The 20,617-nt window shown below is 37.1% G+C and overlaps 1 protein-coding gene across 1 annotated transcript in view; it reads left to right on the top strand.

Annotated features, from left to right (window-relative positions):
• Positions 1–20,617, top strand: part of KMO (kynurenine 3-monooxygenase) — a 48,906-nt gene that overhangs the window by 22,644 nt on the left and 5,645 nt on the right. Inside the window, 6 exon segments of the mRNA XM_059079139.1 lie at positions 5,077–5,125; positions 8,961–9,048; positions 10,418–10,583; positions 13,613–13,684; positions 14,603–14,724; positions 16,286–16,433. Of these exon segments, the coding sequence (XP_058935122.1) occupies positions 5,077–5,125; positions 8,961–9,048; positions 10,418–10,583; positions 13,613–13,684; positions 14,603–14,724; positions 16,286–16,433 (645 nt within the window).

Below are 20,617 nucleotides of genomic sequence, written 5' to 3' on the forward strand. Positions count from 1 at the left end.
CAAAATGTGGTATATACTTATGTGAGATAATAGAAAAAATACCTACAGGTCTCTGCACTGGTTCCTGATGTAGGGCTCCTAAAACCCTTGTAATCTCCTAAGTGATAAAAACACTAAGAGCATCTTTTGTTCTAATATTTGGTCTTTGGTTCTTTACACAGTTTCTAAATCCCTTGGAATTTCCTGGGTGACAGCAGTGTCTTTCTAGGTAACTCTGGCTAGACTCTTGGATGGGGGCTGGTCACCAGAAAGACCAACTTATGATTAGAAGCTTGGAACTTCCAGACCCAACCCCCATTCTCCAGAGAGGGGAGAGGGGCTGGAAATGGAGTTAATTATCTATCATGCCTACATGATAAAGCCTCCATAAAAATCCCAAAAGTATGGGGTCCAGAGAGCTTCCAGGTTCATGAACACATGGAGGTACTGGGAGAGTGGCACACCCAGAGATGGCAAATACATACTTTATCCTGTGCATCTCTTCCACCTAGATGTTCATCTGTATCCTTTATCATATTCTTTTATAATAAACTGTAAGTAAATGTTTCCCTGAATTCTGTGAGACACTGTAGCAAATTGATTGAACTTGAAGAGGGGATCATGGGAACTTCTGATTTATAGCTGATTAGTCAGAAGCACAGGTGACAAACTGCATTTGCAATTGACATGTGAAGGAGGGGAATGGTCTTGTGGGGGCTGAGCTTTTAACCTGTGGAATCTGACGCCATCTCCAAGTTAGTAGTGTCAGAATAAACTGTAGGATGCCCAGCTGGAGTTGCAGAGAATTGCTTGGTTTGAGGAAAACTCCCACATGTATGGGGTCAGAAGTGTGGTGAGTGTGGTAATAGTATGAGAGTAAAGGAGAGACACACAGCAGAGGTGTAGGTTTTCTATCCAACATAAAAAGGAATACTATTCAGCCTTCAAAAAGAAGGAAGTTCTGATATTCTACAACATAGATAAACCTTGAATACTTTATACTAAGTTAAATAAGCCAGTCACAAAATGTTAAGTACTATATAATTCTGCTCATGTAAGGTATCTAGAGTACTTATATTCATAGAAAGAGAAAGTAGAATGGTGGTTGACAGGGCCTGGAGGAAGGGGGGAATGGGGAGCTATTCTTTAATGGGGACAGAGTTTCAGGTTTACAAGATGAAGAGTTCTGTGGATGGATAGTTCTGGTAGTAGCACAACAATGTAAATGTATTTAATGCCATCAAACTGTGTATTTAAAAATGGTTAAGATTGTAAATTTTGTGTGCATTTAAAAAGTAATTGAGGGCTTCCCTGGTGGCGCAGTGGTTGAGAGTCCGCCTGCCGATGCAGGGGTCACGGGTTTGTGCCCCGGTCCGGGAAGATCCCACATACCGCGGAGCAGCTGGGCCCGTGAGCCATGGCTGCTGAGCCTGCGCGTCCGGAGCCTGTGCTCCGCAACGGGAGAGACCACAACAGTGAGAGGCCCGCGTACCGCAAAAAAAAAAAAAAAAAAAAAAAAAGTAATTGAAAAGTAAAACATTCCAACGACTAAGTGGGAATGAGGGGGTAGTGGGGAAGGACTAAAATTTTCTATTTAATGACTTTTTAGAAATAATAACCTGCTTATTTTGGCATTATGAAAACTTAGGTACAGAGTCTTAATGCATGAGCCTGGCAGGGGAAGGAAGGGAAAGAAAGTCCACTGACCATCCATAGTCAGATAAATGTCTTCAGATAATTAATATGTCCTGTTTAATTGAGCTTGGTGCTATAAGAAAGAAAAGAATTGCCTCTTCTTGATAGGCAAGTAAGATTTACACATGCAAGTCAAGTATAAACTATACTAACTAAATGTATCTTTTCTGTAAGCAATCATTGTCTTCCTGTGCTATGCTAGCCATGCCCTGTGCTAGTTGCTGAGGAACAGGAGAGGAGCTTGCAACCTGGGGAGGACAGATAGTAATCAAGTTCTTGTGAAAAGAACTCACCTGAGAGATGGCAGGAGCACTCAGCTATATGGTTCAGAGAGGGAGGAAAGCTTTCATTTTCAGAGAAGAGAAGGTGAGGCTTGAAGCAGACATTTTGTTTAAATCTTAAATTGGCAGCGAAATAGCACTGTCCCAATCAAATGACAGTCTATCTATGGAGGGACGTTGGGTGAGACCAAGTTTCTAAAAAAATGTAAATTTTTAAGTGTCACGTGTGTCCAATGATGAGAAAACTTGCAAATGCACTTTCGAATAACAGAATCTCACAGCTATCAGCAGCTTTAGGTGCATTGACTCCAACCACCTTGGAGAAAGAAACAGGCTGCATGATCACATGAGGTCATCAGCAAGGGAGAAACAAGACAGGTTTCCTTACAGACAACAGCCAGCGAGCATGATGTAGGAAACCACACTTCTGACACCTTACATGTGGGAGTTTTCCTCAAACCCCTCCTCCCTCAGAGGAGTGCTGGTAGTACTGCTTAGCTGCACTATTACTTTTTGCTAAAATGAGAGTGACTCGTAATAGTCATCCCACCTTTCCCTTGGATTAACATTGTGCTGAGGAGGTCCAATTCAGCATATCCATCCCTTCCCCAGAGATTGAACCAATAAAGTATGAATAGATCAAGGAGTAAGATATGGTTCAAAAATAACAGGGAAGCTAGATGAAAAGAGTGACTTGGACCTGAGGCAAAAACTGACTTCCTTACCCTCACAGAGAGAGAAAGAGAGAGAGAGAGAGAGAGAGAGAAAGAGAGAGAGAGAAAGAGAGGAGCAATTTCATCACCAATGACTCCCCAGGAAGGTGAAAGTGTTGGTGGGAGTTCTCATTCGAGACCTTCAATACAGAAGGAGGAAATGATCCTTCCCCATCAATCTTGCCATTTCTCAATTCTTAACAACTGAGTTAATGCTAAATTTATAGCTTTGCATCACTGTCTTTATACTGGAGTCGAACATGGGGTCTCCTTATCTTTTAAGAACTATATAAAATTGCTTTGAATTGGTCAATTCCACAGACTGTGGAAGTGCAAAGCCATCCCCATGACCCCAGGATTTCTTCGAATGCTCAGGGAGCCTACCTACTGTCCTATGGACTTCTTGGTGTCTACTCCCTCTCCTCTAGTATTGGCTGTGTACCATGATGGCCACACATGAAACTCACCCTTTTCACCATTTTCCACACAAAAAGCACTCACTCAAAATACACATGAATATGCTGAAGACTTGGGGGTCATGGAAGGTCCACCTTGCACAGGGTGCAGCAAACAATTTATAAATCTCTAGTGTGTACAATTTGACCTCTGAAATCCTTTCTATACCCCCTTGTCTGAGCCTCCCTCCCCCAGCTGTTATTTCTCTGCCCTTTCTCCCTTGCGGTGACTGTCTTACTGGTTCCTCCCATTTCCCTCTCCAGTTGCCAAATATCAAAATACTCTCCAATATACAGAGCAGGTCAGAGTTCCCCCAATTCTCCTTGCTAAACTCCTATACCCAAAATACAGAAATGGTGCCCCCTTACTAGAAAACATTCTCATTTGAAGGCTTTCAGGACTAGAATGTAAACATTTTTCCCTAATATATTTGAAAAAGTCAGCACTGCAACTATTGTCTTACAAATCTCCAAAGGAGATTATCCTACTTATTTTAGGTTTGGTTACAAGGGCCACTTTATAGCTCTTGACTTGTTTGTTCTTATTCTTACTTATTCTTCACAAGATAAGTCTTTTAGAATAGGTATTGGAGAAGTGAAGCTTGATGTGAATGACTCTAACTTCTGGTTATAATAGGATACTGCCCAAAGATATGGAGTAGATTAGACTGGGACTCTCCCTGGCCTTCCTGCAGGACCAACATGTCTGTTGGTTCCCAGATTATTAGCTCCCAGATTATCTCAACTAAGCCTGATAGGAATCAACTGAAAGGGAAAGAATATTTTCCTCACACTAATAAGCCTTCATAATTTGAATGTTTCCTAATATACTTTGAATAACAAGTGTGGTTTCTATGGAAATGCAATGATTAATAATGTAGAGGACTAGAAAACAACCATGAAGCATAGAATGAAGACATCTCTGTTAATTTTAATTTATAGCAAAGACACAGGAAGCTCCTCCTCAGTCACTGCTTCTGTAGCATGACCAAGTTATTTTTACACCAAATATAGATTTAGCTGTTAATTTTAAGCTAATTTTAAGGTGAAGATGAATAAATTACCATATTTGTGTTAAATGTTGTAATGTCCCATAATTTGGAAAATTATATGCTTTAAACTTTTAAAGCAATAGACTTGCCCTGAATTGCAAGACTGCATTATGACTTTCATGAGCTCTAGATAGGCACTTTTGCCTTTGTGAGACCCTTTCTCTATAAAACAATAAATAATGAAAAATAGATTGTATGAGTGCATTGATATAAAGATTATATTAATCTTTAATATAATCCAGACTGGATTCATTCTTATATATACTCATTATATTTATTTTTTCTTCTGATTTTAAAATAAACTAAAATTAAAATATTTTCGTGAATCCCTGAAAATATCATGGGCCCTATGCACTGTTCTGACCGTGTCTCATGGAACAGTCGGCCCTACGAAGTCAGAAACAACCAACACATGTCCCAGCTGGGGTCCACCTATTTCTAGCAACCCTCACACCACCACAACCACACCACACACACACACACAGCCTTTCACACAGAAATGAAGGCTTTCCAAGTAGTTTCTTTGGGAAATAGTACATTTATTCTAGTAATGCTGTCATTTCTGAAGTTACTTACACAGATCGATTTGGAGACCTAAGATGAATATATGAGATTTATGTTTGATTGTTAAAACAAAACTATCTTAGTGAAAATAATGTTTTTGCTACCAGAAAAAGGTTTGTTTTTTATAGTATCGGACCTAAGTTTAAACGTGAACATTGTATAACATGTATTTGATTAAAGTGTTTATAGAAAAAAGGTTACTTAGTTAAATGGTTATAAAACTGAGCTTGCAACCTTCTGCTAAATGATTAATATTTCCTATTGCTGAGTGAATAAAATAGAAGCATATTTGTCCATTCTTCAGAAACAAACGGTATCTACTATATTTTTCTTGCAGTATATTCTTTCTATAAGCAGAGAAAATCTAAACAAGGATCTATTGACTGGTAAGTCCAGTGCTTTATTCACCAGTTGTCATTTTCTGTAAAGCACATGAGACTAATGATTGTCACATGATTTACTGAGATTTGTTTACTGTTCCTTTTTTGGGTTATTAAGGGCAAGGCTATGTACAATACAAAGTGTTTCTCTAAAAGTAGTGGTGATGCATCTTCCCGCATCGTTTTCATTTTATCAGTGGTCTAAGTAAAAATCATTTGTTCAGCGTGTACTGAATTCCTGTTGTTTTCTAGGCACTGGATTGAGTGAGTGCTCACTCCTCAGTGAAGAACTCATGGACTAGTGAAACAACAGATATACAGATGTAACAATTTTCAAAGAGACAATTAGATTTTCTTATCAGAAAGATGAAAAGCAATAGTGTGAAGGCTGATAGAGGGCTGAAGTTTTTAGAGTATTATGATAATCCCTGTGTGCAAAAACAAGGTCCTGGACTAAAGCTATAGCCAAGTGGTGGGGGGAGGTGTAGATTCAAGATATTTGTAGGAGACAAAACAGATTCAGGGTTTAGGATGTTGAGAAAGAGGAAGGTGTATATAAGCCTGAAGAGTCTCATGTAACTAAAAAGACCTACCTATTAATTGAAAAGCCCCTGGATTGCAAATTAAATTTGTAGCTTGGATAATCAATCCAATCACATTCCATGTAGCCCTTTATCATAGTTTTTTCTCTTCTTCAGCATTTGTACTAAACAGATTCATTCCATGCAAAGCATACCATTAGTATTTCTACTTTCTTTTAAATCAATCAATCCCTCAATGCATTCCAGCAGCCTTGGATTTTGGGAGAGCAGAGGTTCCAATGATTTATCTGTGTTTCTCCTCAGTCCCCTACCCAGGGTGAGTTTGCAACATATCTGTTGAATTGAATTCAACTGGGAGGAGGAGTGATGGGGAAGCTCACTAGTTGCTTCACCAGGTACTTAAGAAATAGGGCTTAGGGGACTTCCTTGGTGGCGCAGTGGTTAAGAATCCACCTGCCAATGCAGGGGACACGGGTTCAAGCCCTGGTCCAGGAAGATCCCACACGTCATGGAGCAACTAAGCCCATGCACCATAACTACTGACCTGTGCTCTAGAGCCCTCATGCCACAACTACTGAAGCCCACGCGCCTAGAGCCTGTGCTCCACAAGAAATGCCACCGCAATAAGAAGCCCGCACATGGCAATGAAGAGTAGCCCCCACTTGCTGCAGCTAAAGAAAGCCTGCGCACAGCAACGAAGACCCAACGCAGCCAAAAAATAAAATAAATAAATAAAAGAAATAGGGCTTAGTATTCTTCTTATTTCCATTTCTTTACTTGTAGTTGTAAGACTGACTTTTGGATGTGTAAATAGGTGGGGTGGGCTAGGTTGCTTGATATATTCATGTTGATCTTAAGAAAAGAAACTACAAAACGGCTTTTTGAAAAAGTAGGATAGTGGACCTAAGATAATCTCTTAAGGGTATCCTATGAATTTATTGATAAAAATAATAGAAAATATTTACTGATGCACCAGGCACTATGTTAACTTCTTTATATTGCATCAATTTGTATAACCCTCCAAACAATTCTGTGAAGTGGGAATTATTTTTACCACAGTTTTAGAGATGGTAAAGGAGGCTTGGAGAGCTCCACAGAGCAGCAGATTACACTGTTAAAAAGTAGTAGAATCTGGATTTGAACTTGAGTCTGTCTATTCCAAAGTCCATACTTTTAACTACTACAGTCACTGCCTCCAGTATTATATATAATATATGAAACACCTGCTAATAATAAGGAGATTCAATCTTGCATGCTCCCCTGTTTTTCATTAAGGATGCACTGCACAGCATGCAATTTCATAAATGACATAAATATGCTGATAAACAGAATGCTGAATCTCTTGACTCCTAAAGTTTGTTTGACATATAAAGTTCTTTTACACAGCTCTTATTCCTTTACATGGCATCAGATGTGTGAGCCACCCCTTCCACAGATAAATGCTCATTCCTTCTAATAGAAGAGCCTCACCTCTGAAAGTACTGTAACTAAATCATTTCCCTGAATCAGCTTTTCATGTAGGATTGTTTCATAGTTTACTATCTGGTGGGCTGTTAATAATTAAGTAAAACAAACAGAAAAAGTATATGTGGTCAAGTAAATTTGATAAACCCTGCATCAACTTAGTTTTAAAAGTCTTTTCTTACAGTACTTCTCAGGGCCTTTATTCTACTAGTCTGCAGTGTGGATTTTCTAGAGCAATGCTGTTTAAGATGTGACCACAAATGCCTACCACATGTATAATTTAAAACTTTATATTAACCACATTAGAAAACCTAAAAAGAAATAGGTGAAATTAATTTTAATAGTATATTTAACCTAATATATCCAAAATATTATCATTTCAATGTGCAATCAATGTAAGAAAGCTACTCATGAGACATTTTATTCTTTTTATTTTTGGTACTAAATTGTCAAAACCCAGTGGGTGCATCACATCTCCATTCAGACCAGCCGCATTTCAAGCACTCTGGAGTGCTTATATATCTGGGGACCAGGACAGCACAGCCAGGAGGGTCAGAGTATGAGCATTTCTCTAATGACTGACCAAGGAACAATTATTTTGGGGAGCATATCACAGGACTAGTGCTCCATGGAAAATTCTTTGGGGTTAAATTTCATCTAATTTGAAAATAAAATAAAATTTAATTTACAAGAAGGTTGATTCCACAAACACATTTTGTGTTTGTATTGATAAAAGACACCCAGAGTGGTTCAGGTAAACTCTGACTTCTCCAAGTTATTTGTCAAAAGGTTTCTTAAACATAGATCAGTCTTTGGCTTATCTCAGATTTCAATATTCTAAAGCTTCCAATCCCATGTCCAAGAATCTTAAAGTCTTCAGACCCCAAATCAAACTCAAGCAAAGCAGAACAAAAAAAAAGACAAAACCTGAGATGAAAAGGATAGATAAGTACAGTTAGGAATATTGAATTGGAAGTCAGACCTCTGGATTATTTTTCCTAATTTTTTTACTTTGTATGATCTCAGGCATCTTGTTTTTCCCTCCAGAATCTTTGTTATTCCATTTATAAGATGAAGAGTTTTGAAATAAATCATCTCTGAGGTCTATTCCAGCTCTAACACCTGCATTCTGATTTGTAGCTTTAAGAACAATAAATAACCACTAATTATAGATGTCCTGCCCATGAGAATTAATAGGAACAAAAATAAGTTTACTACTATGATGAGAATATAATTAATAATTCAGAAAATGAAATACACTATAGATTGTTAGCAGGCAAAGAAAGGACTAAAATAATTTGATTCTACTTATTAAGTTTCAAATCTTCTTACTCATTTTCCCCTAACTGTTGCAGTGTTTGATTACAAAAAGAATTAGTATCAATAATCTATATTTATGACAAATTGAGTCAGAAGTCTAGAGGACTTGCTAAAAAGAAATATAAAGTCAGACATAGTATGAAAAAGGAAGTTTGACTGAATATTTCCAATCACAAATTAAGCCTTAAATTGGGGAAAACTTTTAAAATATGTGATGACATCTTCTTTCCTAGGGTGTCAACAATTACAGTGATATAAGAATTTGCATAATGGAATTAGATTTTATTTTTTGAGATGAGGATAGTTGATTTTTATTTATCTCTTTTGCTACCAAATTATCCTGGAACATTTGCCAAATAGTTGTCAAATTACCTTTTAACTAACTCATTTTTACATTGGTAAGAATAAGTATCTCTATCACACTGTTCTCAGAAAATGATTAATATTTCAATTTGATTAAGTGAAATAAGAATTGGAATTTCATTTCTATTAGTTGTCTTTCTTTGTTTCCTCAGCTGTTGAGAAATATCCCAATGCAAAGGTGCACTTTGGCCACAGGCTGTTGAAATGTAATCCTGAGGAAGGAATGATCACAGTGCTTGGGTAATCGCCAGTTAGCCTTTTGACTTCAGAGGTGAAGGGTTGACGTGGAGAACTGTACCTGTAAACTTTGTTCTCTGGCTCTTTTGAAAGAATTAAATGATTACTAACAGGGTAAATCAAATAGTTTCTAGAATGCCTTCTGTGATTCTTCCTGATTCTCCCGCTCTCTCATCTTCTTATAGTATTTGACACTAGTAACCATACTCTGCATCAAACACTCTCCTCCCTTGAAACAGATGACCCTCCACTGCCCTGTTTCTCCTCCCCTCTTTCTGAATACTATTTGTCTGCCTCCCCTTGGCCGACTCCATTTCTTCTAGAGTTCTAAGCCTCACATCCCACTCGTGGGATATGTCATGGATTCACAGTTCATTCAACAACTACTTGTAAGTTCACATTTCTATGATTGACATCTGCAGGCCAGGACTTTATCTTCATTCTCAATCCTTATTTCAATCTTAATCAATATTAATTTCCCATTAAACACCTTCACAACTACTTGCCATAATCTCAAACACATCTAAAACCTTGATCATCTATTTGTCACCAAGCATCTCCCATTCCTGACTTCTCTAGTACTATTACCCAAATAATTAAAATCATCCTTGATGTAGCCCTTTCCTTATTTTCTCCCACTAGACCTATGAACATTCACCAATCATTCATACTTTCTGTTTGCTTCAGAGCCTATGTCTTCCTTCTTCCTGAGCACCACCATCCTTGGGCTCTCATCCCCACACATGCATGCTACTACAGTCACCTTGTCCCCATTTCTTTTCCGTCTACACTCTGGCTCCACTGCAATGTTTCCACTCCTAAGTAAGTTATCTGAAATTACCACTCTTTATACACCATCTCTCCAAAGGAAAAAAATTGTTTTCTCCCATTTGCCTGAATAATGTATTTAAACCTTTTGTCTTAACATTCAAAATTCTCTTCTCCTCCCTTCCCAATTGTATTCTTTTCTTAAATTCATCTTCTGATCCCCTCTGTTCAAGACAAATGTGTTGCTCCTAGAAGATTCTGGTCACATCCCTGTGGTTGTTCATACATTCCCTCCATTTGAAACACTTTGCTTTCTTTTCAAGTTTCTCTTCCTTCATGCAGGGAACTCAATGCTTAGTCATGCTTCTGTGGCCTAGCATGTCTTTATTAATCTTTATGGTTGTATGTTATCCTCCTTTTCATAAGCAAACCCATGACTGGGACAATTGTTATCTTCATTTTATAGCTATCCACTCAAAGCTCTAAATCAGATAGGTAAAAGTGAGTAGTGGCCCCATTAAGTCACTACTTTTTATACCCAATAGAGGTACTTCATCCTTTTCACCACTAGACTTTTTTTTTTATGATTTATTTTATTTTTCAGACATGAGAAAGTTCCCAAAGATATCACCTGTGACCTCATTGTAGGATGTGATGGAGCCTATTCCACGGTCAGAGCTCACCTCATGAAGAAACCCCGCTTTGATTACAGTCAACAATACATTCCTCATGGGTTCATGGAATTGACTATTCCACCTAAGAATGGGGATGTAAGTTCTTTCCCTTTCTTTTCTTCTTTCTACAACTCTCCTCCTCCCCCTGCCCTGTATTCGTATAGAAGCGTATTCTAGTGCTGTTGTTCTCATAGCATATCCTGATCCATGCCACAAGTATTTTGTAATTAATAATAAGTTGGATGTACAGGTATCCCTTTAATAATATCACTCTCACTCCCTTACCTTTTGATATGTTTTCCTGAATGGGGAAGAAAGGAGAGGAATTACAACTACCTTATTGGAAACACACAGGGGATTTGTCTTACACAATAATATCATGTTTCTATTATCTCTTGGGAGAAAAAAATTGGGTTGGGAATCAACTATGTATACTGACAATCCAGAGTTCTTATACTCATGATTAAATGAAAAAGTTATTAAATAAAGTGAACAACAAGCTGTTGCAAAGAGATTTACATTGCATGTTTCTCATTCCCTGCTTCCCATGTTAAACCATATGTGGCTAGAGGGAAATATGTAGTATGTATAGTGTGTATTGTCATAAGCAAATAAATGTAGGAATTTAATAAGGAAAATGAAAACACCAACAGAAGCAATGAGGATCTTTGCTTATCAGTAAAGAAAAGTAAACAGCATTAGTTAAATACTTGATTTGCTTATAAAACATACATTTCTATGGTACTGATTTAATCTATACTATTTGAAATTCAGACATCTATAAAATAGTTTGTCAGTTTGGGATAGTGGTATTATATACCACTTATATACTAAACTATCAGCCAGTCAAATCCATATTTTAACATTTCGTTGTCTTTCTAGTTCTTCCTCCTGGTTAAAAATGGATTTACTAATTCTCAATGATATTTTATGGTCTTCAGGTGGGTCATATCCTAATGGCCCAGGATCTGATAATTCTGGATTATAGGATTCTGTTGAAAAATAGTCCCCAGTTTGAGTGGGATCATGCCTACTAATGTAGATTTAAGATAGCCATTTATTTACAAGGTGTTCCTATTTAATAGTAATTATTGGTGGTTTATAGAAAGTGTTTACTCTCTTAAGAAATACTATTTTGACATAGTAATGTGACCAGACATGGGAATATTTTGACATGGCCCCAAAACAATTCTATGAAACTTTCTCTCCATTTCTTTCTTTCTTCCTTTCTTTTCTTTTCCTTTTCTTCCTTCCTTTTTTCTTTTTGTAATGTAGCAGACATTTTCACTCCATCTCTGACAGGTGGAGTTTGCGTGAGTGACAGAGTTGGGGGAATATTAGGGGAGTGCTTTTGGGAATTATGTGGGAGCTCATCTTAAAGCTGTTTTTGCACAGCAAGCAAACTGTCTTGCTTAGACTTTATGTGTAGAGGGACTTGTAGTAAGAAGACCCATGGGAATTATGATCAACCTGACCTTGGGACCGCTGTTGAATAAGGATATCTATTGAGAGCGTGACTTGGAATAAAGAACCTGAAAATTTAAAGAGTTGTTTTCTAGGGTCATGAAATATGTATGAATATCAAAATATTTTGGTATCATATTTGCTTTATCAACACCATGTAGAAGAGGTGAAAAGATAGCAAGAGGGAAGCAAAGAGGCTCACCTCATCCAGGCTGGTGTCCTATTACCAGTAAGGCGCCGTGCTCATTTGTGCCTCCTCCACGCTGCTCAGCGTGTCACCCTTACCAGCAGCCACTGTCCTTCACTGCTATCTAATCTACCAATCCCTTGTTTCAGCCATCCCAGCCCCACAATCCTTTTACCTGACCAGCTTTTATTTCCTAAACTTCTACCTAGGCACCAAATCATTTTGTCTCTCTACCACTTGAGTTGTTGTTAAAGAGAAGTTTTGGGGAGCTTTTCACATGTATATATCTTGCCTATTCAACTGCTTTGTGAGATCTTTGGTGTCAAAGTGTTATTCACTTATTCATCTCTTTGTCCGTGTATTGGGCTTTCTTTGGGGCTCTGGGGATTGAAAGGTGGGAAGAAGCAGTTTCATCTCCTAAGACAAATAACTATAAAAAAAAGTGTGGGAAGCAGCCACATGGCACAGGGAGATCAGCTAGGTGGTTTGTGACCACCTAGAGGGGTGGGATAGGGAGGGTGGGAGGGAGGGAGACGCAAGAGGGAAGAGATATGGGAACATATGTATAACTGATTCACTTTGTTGTAAAGCAGAAACTAACACACCATTGTAAAGCAATTATACTCCAATAAAGATGTTTAAAAAAAAAAGTGTGAAAATGTTAGCTAGGAGACTAAGATGTACTTTCTGTCATCTTTTTACTACATAAGACATATACATGGTAGGTGCTCTCTAAACATTTATAGAAAATAATACAAACTTAAAATAGTTGGGAAACTGATTGCATATTCTTATGTATGTAGTATCCCTGGGAACCTCAGTGTTTTGGGTCACTTGGGTCTTTGGGTCAATTCATGTGCCCAAGCCATACATACCTACTCAGGCGGCTATTGCCCTGTAGTGGCTTTGCTAAAGAGGGAGCATTTCTCTGTATTATTTATGTTGTAGTAAACAAGCAATAAGAGGCTTGTTTGTAAAATTTTGTTTTGTCCATGAAATTTAAACTTAGGACCTTTCTGTTTATACAAATATGTACCCAAATAAGGTAAAAAATAAAGTAGAAAAATATTACACACATATATATACACATCCACACATCCACAGCTTATGTGTGTATATAATATATATTTTATATATGTATGTATACATATTTGTGTATGTGTATATATGTGCATGTGTCCATGGAAATAGAGGAGAGAGAGAAAATGAATATCTTATAGCATGTTCTCAAATCTTGAATTATACATGGTATCAAAACCTCACCTAAGCCTGAGTTTATAAAGATAGAACACAAAGTCTTTTGTAAGAAAACTTCTGCTTTATGTAGCAATGGATGTGCACATCACCATGCATATGACACTGATTTAAATTGCTGTGGAAACAATTATAACATAAACAGAACCATCGTGTTTAATTTGTTAATGCAGATGTGCTACATTAATATGCTAATTATATATATCTTTTTTCCCTGCAGTATGCCATGGAACCTAATTATCTACATATTTGGCCTAGAGATACCTTTATGATGATTGCACTTCCTAACATGGTAGTGTAAAATTTCTTATCAACTGTCTTTTGCATATATAATTAATGTTTTTCTTTACTTACTTTTATACTCTGTATGCATGAATGTAATTAACTTCATTATTGTTTAGTCTATTATTTAGTGATTATATCTGAAACTTTGGGGATACTGAGGAAAAACCTGAAGGAATCCAAATTATTGACTTTGGAAAGGATATTTAACATATATGAATGACTAATGGGGGTTTCTGTGTGGTGGTACCTGACTGCCACCTCCCCCAAGACAGCACAGGAAGAAATGGTCCCCAAATAAAGCCAAAGAGATTTAGGTTATATATTAGGAAGTATTTTTCATCCTTGAATATCTGTAGGACAACATTGGACTATACATTATCTCAAAAGAGCATGGCTGTTCTTTCATTAGAGAGACTTTTTTGCTATATTAATATATAATATATATAGTTATTATTATCTATATCATCTATATAGATACCACAGACAGATATACCTATTGATATTTCTCTGGTTGGTCTTTTACTTTCTTTTTTTTTTCTTCACTTATTAACAGTCCTAGGGTCCAATGCCTTAATATCTTAACATCTTAAATGGAACAATAATAAAGAAACAAAAAAGAGGAGAAATCAAATCCAACCAACCTATTAATAATCTAAGAAGTGTAATGTTTGCTTGGGGAAAATATCTGGAGTTTACAGTATAAAATTCTCCCGATAACCAAGAATCTGGGGAGCACCTTGGGACTTGACGGAGCTTTTCCTTGGGAGTGAGGGAAGAAAGAGAGGGTGCCTTTCCTGTCTGCTTGGACATTCTTCCCAGAGGCCCCTGAGCCACAGCAAGCGGTCTGTGATTGAGGGAATCTGCCTTAGTGCCAGCATTGCCCGGTCCCCTCATCTCTCTCACATTGTTCCTCTTCTTCTCACAGAACAAATCTTTCACGTGTACTTTGTTCATGCCCTTTGAAGAGTTTGAAAAACTGCTAACTAGTAGTGATGTGCTGAATTTCTTCCAGAAGTACTTTCCGGATTCTATCCCTCTAATTGGAAAGTAAGTCTGAAGATGTGCAATTGTGCCTTTTGCCCCACTTGTTTGAGTTCTTCTAAGTTCAAAGAGAGGCTAATGCACTGATTTCCATTTTTGTTAAACATGACCAATCATGCAGTGACCTGGACAGGAAGCCTAGATTATAGCAGAAGTCCAAGAGGATCTTGTGCTGTGAACAGGAATTCTGAAAAAATCCAGGCCAGTCCAGTTTCCCTGGGAAAGACAAGTCACCAATGTCCCTGGACCTTCTATGTACCATGAGCAGGCGCTCAGGCCCCTTAGGGTTTGGCTGTGCTTCCTTCTGCTGGTGGGAACACAAATCTATGTCAAGGCAGAAATAGCTGGCAACCTCAAGTCTCAAGTCCACCAGTTGCTAGCTGTATAAGCTTTCCTATGTCTCACGGCCCTCACAGTAAAATGGTGATAATAGTAGTACCTGCGCCCAAGGGCTGTTGTGAGGAGTACAGGGGATCATGCCTATAAATCATTCAGCACAGGGCCAAGCACATATAAAGTTCCCCCCAATTGATAGCTAATTGTATTAGCTGTCTGGCTTATCAGTCTCAGCTCCTCTGGCCCATATCAACTTCTCCTCCATATGGACCTTGTCATTTGGTCTCACTCAGTGCCTCTCTCCCACTGTCACTCCATCCTGGAATCCAGCTCACTTTCTATCTCCAGCGATGTCTTCATGGAGGCAGCACAATACTGCAGAAAGAGCAAGATTTTAATACTGCTCTTGTCCCTGACTTCCCTGAGTCTCAGAGTTTTCATCATTAAAATAGACATCAGGATACCTAACTTTTAGGGCAATTTTGAAAATTGAATGAGCTAATTATGTAAGAGTGATAGCCCACTGCTCACCCATAGCAGATCTATTAAAAATTGTCAGTTCTCATCCTTTCCTGCAGAACAATTCAATTGCCTGTGTTGGTTTCTCCTTCTCTGACTTTGAAGGGAAATCTCTGCACACCAAAATTTTGCCCTTAGCTACTTCAGAACTTGTTCTGTGGCTCTTTCTTGCCTCTCCCACTAGATTTAAGATCCTCTAGTGTATGTACTACTTCTCTACCTATAGCTTCCACAAAACCTCTGTAGATGCTTGAACAGATACTAGCTTGATTACAGTTGTTCATTTCCAAATACACATGGATTCACATTAACTTAATTTTGGTTTGTTGTGTGTTAATCAAACGCACAACTGCATCTCAAGTTTTTCTAAGGAAACCTAAAACATTCCAGCGTAGCTGAAAATTGTGTGATCTGTGTGGTTGATAATAAAATTTTCATGACATATAACACAGACATATTTCGAGTTATTCAAATGCAGCTAAACTTGTTCTTTTTGGAGGTGATTAAAACTGTTGCAAATTAAGTATATAAATAGAACAGTGGAATTTGGGGACTAGAAGAAACTTCAGTTCTCCCTCTCCTGTTTTCTTCCTGGCATTCTCACGTACTTTTCAATGAAATATAAGTTAACAAAGCCAGTAAATCTGAAAGAATTACACAATATTTAATACCCAGCTTAACATTTTTACATTTTTATTGTTTTCCTCTAAAGGCGAACCCTGGCACAAGATTTCTTTCTGTTGCCCGCCCAGCCCATGATATCTGTTAAGTGCTCTTCTTTTCACTTTAAATCACACTGTGTGTTGATGGGAGATGCAGCTCATGCCATAGTGCCCTTTTTTGGGCAGGGAATGAATGCGGTAAGTTCTTTTTCCATAGGTAAGTCCCTTAAATTTCTCTGGGTCAGTCTCAACTAAAATGTCTTAAATTAAAAACATGCTTAAAACTATCCTCACATAATCTCTGAGAAAACAGTCAACTCAACAACCATACCAGCTATTTAACTAGATTGATCTCTAAATATAGTCAATTCTTGGATTACTTGATGCAGTAATTTAGTGTATAAAAAAGCATAAGATTGGGCTTCCCTGGTGGCGCAGTGGTTGAGAATCTGCCTGCCGATGCAGGGGACACGGGTTTGTGCCCTGGTCCGGGAAGATCCCACATGCTGCGGAGCGGCTGGGCCCATGAGCCATGGCCGCTGAGCCTGCGCGTCCAGAGCCTGTGCTTCGCAATGGGAGAGGCCACAACAGTGAGAGGCCCGCATATCACAAAAAAAAAAAAAAAAAATGAAACCTCTGAGACAGAAAGAGGTAGAAAATGTATTTGATGAAATTGTGGCTGAAAACTTCCCTAACCTGAAGAAGGAAACAGATATCCAGGTACAGGAAACAAAGAGAATTCCAAACAAGAGGAACCCCAAAAGACCCACACCAAGACAATGAAAATGGCAAAATTAAAGAAAGAATTTTAAAGGCAGCAAGAACAAAACAAAGAGTCACAAACAAGGGAATGCCCATAAAGCAATCATATTAGATGATTTTTCTGCAGCAACTTTGCAGGCCAGAAGGGAATGACATCATATGTTTAAAGTGCTGAAAGGAAAAAAACCTACAACTAAGAATACTTTACCCAGAAAGGTTATTGTTCAGAATTGAAAGAGAGGTAGTTTCCCAGACAAGCAAAAAGTAAGAGTTCATTGTTACTAAATTGACCTTACAAGAAATGTTCAAGTGTCCTCTTTAAGTAAAAAAGAAAAGGCTGTAACAATAAATAAGAAAAATAAGAAGGGAAAAATCCCACTGGTAAAGGCAAATATATGGTAAAAGCAGTGGATCAACCACTTAAATAAGCCAGAACAAAGGTTAAAAGACAAAAACTGTAAAATCAAGTATAATTACAATAAACATTTAAAGGATAGGCCTGAAAATGTAAAATATGACATAAAAAACACAAACCATGGGGAAGGAGTAAAAAAAGTAGATCTTTTAGAATGTTTTTGAACTTAAATGTCTATCAGTTTAAAACAAGTAGGTATAGTTTAGGTCAACATATATGAACTCCATGGTAACCACAAATCAAAAACCTACAATAGATACACAAAAATTAGAGAGATAGGAACACAAACATAACATTAAAGAAAATCATCAAACCACAAAGGAAGAGACTAAAAGAAGAAGAAAAGAACAAAGGAGAACTACCAGAAAACAAATAATAAAATGGCAATAAGTACATACCTATTAATAACCACATTAAATGTCATTGGATTAAATGCTCCAGTCAAAAGACATAGTGTGGCTGATTGGATTAAAAAATGAGATCCATCTCTCTGCTGCCTACAAAAGACTCACTTCAGAGCTAAAGACACACACACAAATTGAAAGTGAGGGGGTGGTAAAAGATATTCCATGCAAATAGAAACAAAAGGAAAGCTGGGTAGCAATACTCATATCACACAAACTAAATTTTAAAACAAAGTCTATAATAAAAGAAAAAGAAGGGCATTATATAATAATAAAGGGGTCAATACAGGAAGAGGATATAAAAATTGTAAACATATATGCACTGCATATAGGAGTACTTAAATATATAAAGTGAATATTGACAGACAATAAAGGGAGAAATTGACAGTAATACAATAATAGTAGAGGACTTTAACACTCCACTTGCCTTAATGGATAGATCATCCAGACAGAAAATCTAAAAGGAAACAGTGGCCTTAAATGACACATTAGACCAGGTGGACTTAATAGTTATTTATAAGATGGCAAAAGCAGTTTTAAAAGGGAAGTTTATAGCATTTCAGACCTACCTCAAGAAAATAGAAAAGTCTCAAGTAAACAACCTATCTTATCTGAAGAAATTAGAAAAAGAAGAAAAAACAAAGCCCAAATTCAGCAGAAGGAAGGAAATAATAAAGAACAGAGTGGAAATAAATAAAATAGAGAACCCCCTCAAAAAAAAATAGAAAAGATCAATGAAACCGAGGGCTGGTTTTTTAAAAAGATAAACAAAAAACAGATAAACCTTTACCTAGGCTCACTAAGAAAAATAGAGAGAGGATCCAAATAAACAAAATAATAAATGAAAGAGGAGAAGATATAACCATTATCACAGAAACACAAACAATCATAGGAGAATACTATGAATATGCCAACAAATTGGACAACCTGAGAGAAACAGATAGATTTCTATAAACATACAATCTTCCAAGACTGAATCAGGAGGAAATAGATAATCTGAACTGACTGATTATTAGTAAGTACAAAGTAAGTACAAACCAAAACCACCGTGAGATATCATCTCATAGTTGTCAGAATGGCTATTGTCAAAAAGACAACAAAGAACAAGTGTTGTCAAGGATGTGGAGAAAAGGGAATTCTAGTAGTGTTGGTGGGAATGTAAATTGGTGCAGCCACTAAGGAAAACAGTATGGAGGTTCCTCAAAAAATTAAAAATAGAACTACCATATGGTCCAGAAATTCCACTCATGGTATGTATCCAAAGAAAATTAAAATACTAATTTGAAAAGATATATGCACCCCATGTTCATATCAACAGTATTTACAATAGCCAAGATATGGAAGCAACCTAACTGTCCATTAACAATGGATGGATAAAGAAGTGCTATGTATATACAACAGAATATTACTCAACCATAAAAAAGAATGAAATTTTGCCATTTGCAACAATGTGGATGGACCTGGATGGTATTATGGTTAGTGAAATAAGTCAGACAAAGAAAGACAAATACTGTACGTCTTCACTTATATGTGGAATCTAAAAAATAAAGCAAATGAATGAATATAACAAAGCAGAAACAGACTCACGGATATAGAGAACAAACTAGTGGTTACCAGTGGGTAGAAGGGTAGGGGGAGGGGCAAGATAGAGGAAGGGGATTAAGAGGTACAAACTATCAGGCATAAAATAAATAAGATGCAAGGATGTAATATACAGCACAGGGTATATAGCTTATATTTTATAATATCTTTATATGGAGTATAATCTATAAAAAAATATCAAATCACTATGTTGTATACCTGAAATAAATATAATATTGTAAGTCAACTGTACTTAAATTTTTAAAAAAGTAAGGAAACATCAATTTTAGCATAGTGGATAATTAGAACTCCCTGGTTCAAAGCCTGGCTTCATGATTTATTAGAATATGTTCTCATGCAACTAACTTATCTCTAGTTCCTTATCTGTAAAATTCGGATTTTAATAGTACCTATCTCATAGGAATTCTCCAGGAATAAATGAATTAATTAAATAAAGAATTTAAGAGTGTTATCTCATCCTTATATGGTATCTCTCATTTCTAAATTCCTATAGCATTAACAGCCTATATAATTGACAAATTTATATGCTTCAGGTATGATATGTATAACTGATATAGAAATATTTTATTTCTTAACTTTTACATATTTTTATATTGTCTTAAAACCATAGATTGAATTCCTAGGGTGCAGGAAACATAGCTTTTTTTTTTTCTTTGGTGATACGCAGGCCTCTCATTGTTGGGGCCTCTCCCGTTGCGGAGCACAGGCTCATTGGCCATGGCTCACGGGCCCAGCTGCTCCGCAGCATGTGGGATCTTCCCAGACCAGGGCATGAACTCGTGTCCCCAGCATCGGCAGGCAAATTCTCAACCACTGCGCCACCAGGGAAGCCCAGAAACATAGCTTTTAATTTTCTTCTCCCTACTGCGTTTAGCATAGTACCTTACTAATTTTGTGGATTTGTTGATTGGAAATTTGCTTTAATCTTGGCTTATAGGAAGTAAGTTAATATGAAAGTTCTATCCTGTCATTAAATTGCTCTAAATGTGAATCTTAAAGCCCTGAATAGTTTAAATATTATTCTAATGCTCATGGTAGAACAATATAATTGTTTTTGCTTCTTGAAGAATCAATGGAATTGTCAAAATTACAAGTAATTTAACATTTTGATCATATTCTAAATTTTATATATATATATATGAATAAATCAGGCAAAGACAAAACCATCAAACATGCAGTCAATTGTCTTTTTAAGCAGA

Source organism: Kogia breviceps, chromosome 1 (genome assembly GCF_026419965.1).
Source record: "Kogia breviceps isolate mKogBre1 chromosome 1, mKogBre1 haplotype 1, whole genome shotgun sequence".
NCBI lineage: Eukaryota > Metazoa > Chordata > Mammalia > Artiodactyla > Physeteridae > Kogia > Kogia breviceps.